Raw genomic sequence first — 2,514 nt, 5'->3', positions numbered from 1 at the left:
AGAGAGAGAGAGAGAGAGAGAGAGAGAGAGAGAGAGAGAGAGAGAGACTAGGGCCCAAACATTCAAACATCTGAAACATCTAAGCCTACGGAGCCGTTCTTGTTCAAACCATCATATTCTACTCCCTTGCACCCACAGGCTTATAGCCACGTCATAAGTCAAAGTGCGTTTAGTCCAGCTTCAAAAGGCCCCATAGTCTATCACAGTCTCAGCACTGTTTAAAAACCCAAAGTTCAAAGTCTCTTCTGAGAATCATGCAATCTCTTAACTGTAATTCCCTATAAAGTCAACCAACGTAGACCAACCGGATCACATGCTTCCAAGTACAATGGCACAGAATATATATTACTGTCCCAAATGGGAGGAAATGGGACATATTAAGGAACTACTGGACCAAAACAACATTTCACACCCCAAATTCTGTTATCTCTGATGTCCAAGGGTTTAGATGATGACTCTTCATACATCCCACTCCCTCCAGTTTTGTTGACTGCAACACACTTCACGTTCCTTGACAGGAATTCCATCGCTCTGGCATGGCCAACAGCTTTGGGTCTCCAGTGTAATCCAAGCTTCTAGAGCTTCAAGCAATGGCCTCACTAGGCCTCTATGCCGGACTCCCCTGCTACAAGCCTGTCCTAGGGTGGCTTTCCTTAACCATGGAGGAAGATTCCACATTCCCCTTCTTGTATCTTTCTTTCTTTCTTTCTTCTTCTTCTTCCTCTTCTTCTTCTTCTTCCTCTTCCTCTTCCTCTTCCTCTTCTTCTTCTTCTTCTTCTTCTTCTTCTCTTCTTCTTCTTCTTCTTCTTCTTCTTCTTCTTCTCCTTCTTCTTCTTCTTCTTCTTCTTCTTCTTCTTCTTCTTCTTCTTCTCCTCCTCCTCCTCCTCCTCCTCCTCCTCCTCCTTCTCCTCCTTCTCCTTCTTCTCCTTCTTCTTTTTTTGGTTTTTCAAGACAGGGTTTCTCTGTGTAGCCCTGGCAGTCCTGGAACTCACTCTGTAGACCACCAGGTTGGCCTTGAACTCAGAAATCCGCCTGTCTCTGCCTCCCAAGTGCTGGGATTAAAGGCGTGCACCACCACCGCCTGGCCCTCTTGTATCTTTCTTGGCTCTAAATCTAGAAGCCATTTATTTTTATAATAACTTAAAAATAATGCTAAAGGGTTTTTAAAAAGAAGCTGGCCCACAGCATGTGACACTTGCTGCCCCAAACTTCTTAGTTTCTAAGTCTCTGCAGATCTCATAGCAGGGGCTGATGGGAGAGAGGGCTTAGGCCTTACGGATGGTACCTGCTTTCTCCCAGCAAAATAAACCTAGCACAGTAAAGTCTACCTATAGGGCTTATTACCCCAAGTGATATGCGGCCTTGAAGAGTGAATGAGAGTTCCCTTCAGTCTCTCTCTATTGGGTCAGCTCTCATATTGTAGAGAAATGTGGTGATTTTATTTACCCCAAGAACAAATAGTTCTAGTTCAAAGTTTGGGCTTGAGTTCCCCATTCTTCTTGATAAAGTCCGTTCCATGAGAAAAGCAACCTCTGTCTCATATTTTGGGCATTTGGAGTTTCCTGGTTGTTTGGATTCTTCAAAGAAGATATTCTTATCTCACAACTTTCAATAAACTAGGAGCTGAAGATTGGTTCAGTGGTTAAGACCTCTAGATGCTCTTCCAAAGGATCCTGGTTCAGTTCTCAGCATCCATATCAGATAGCTTACAACCACCTGTAGCTCAAGGACCTAATGTCCTCTCCTGGCCTAAGCATGTGACACACACACACACACACACACACACACACACACACACACACACGCGCACACGCATGCATATTGTTTACATCTTTTTGAAAAACCCTACAAACCCCGCAACTTTCTCTAAACTCGAGGACTCACTTGACACCTATCCCCTGCTCTCGGCAGCAGTTGCCCTTTAGTGCCTGGGCAGTCGGGTAGGTGATTCTAGTCCCCTGGGCACCTGCCTTCCTCAGCCTGGTGGTTTCTGTATCCCAGAGAGCCTTACCTAGGTGGAATCGATGGGCGATGCTCTACAAATTCTCGTAGTCGAATGGTTGTCATGATCGATGGGCATCTGAAAAAGTTGTGGAGTGAAAGTTCACATTGCCAGTTTACAAACATTTCCAGGCATTAGCTATTGCTCTACCTCTATGCTGTTAGAATTTATTTTTCTATTTATAACCCCAAGTTTTTACTTATTATGCTTCATCTGGGCTGCTCTTAACTCCAATTGGCCAGTCCTCAGGGGCATGGTTTCTTGACTCCTAACCCATGGCTGTTTCTCCTCCTCCTTCTCTCCTTTCTCTCCTCCAATCAGGTCACTCCAAACACACCTATCTCTTACTCCTCAGATAACTGGCTGTAGCTAATTTTTTTTTTTTTTTTTTTTTACGTTATTCAAGATAGGGTTTCTCTGTGTAGCTCTGGCTGTCCTGGAACTCACTCTGTAGACCAGGCTGGCCTGGAACTCAGAAATCTGCTTGCCTCTGCCTCCCAAGTGCTGGGATT

At 44.7% G+C, this 2,514-nt stretch overlaps 1 protein-coding gene across 2 annotated transcripts in view; it reads right to left on the bottom strand.

The window, feature by feature from the left end:
- Positions 1 to 2,067, bottom strand: part of CUNH1orf100 (chromosome unknown C1orf100 homolog) — a 13,217-nt gene extending 11,150 nt beyond the window's left edge. For both annotated transcript variants that reach the window (XM_028755281.1, XM_028755282.1), the window contains exon 1: positions 2,012 to 2,067. In XM_028755281.1, coding sequence (XP_028611114.1) covers positions 2,012 to 2,067 — 56 coding nt within the window. The remainder of the gene's footprint in view (positions 1 to 2,011) is intronic.
- Positions 2,068 to 2,514: the final 447 nt, after the last annotated feature.

This window comes from Grammomys surdaster, unplaced genomic scaffold (genome assembly GCF_004785775.1).
Source record: "Grammomys surdaster isolate TR1022 unplaced genomic scaffold, NIH_TR_1.0 126051, whole genome shotgun sequence".
In the NCBI taxonomy this organism is placed as follows: domain Eukaryota; kingdom Metazoa; phylum Chordata; class Mammalia; order Rodentia; family Muridae; genus Grammomys; species Grammomys surdaster.
Note: the sequence above shows the minus strand (reverse complement) of the source record. Positions and strands in the feature narration are given on the sequence as shown.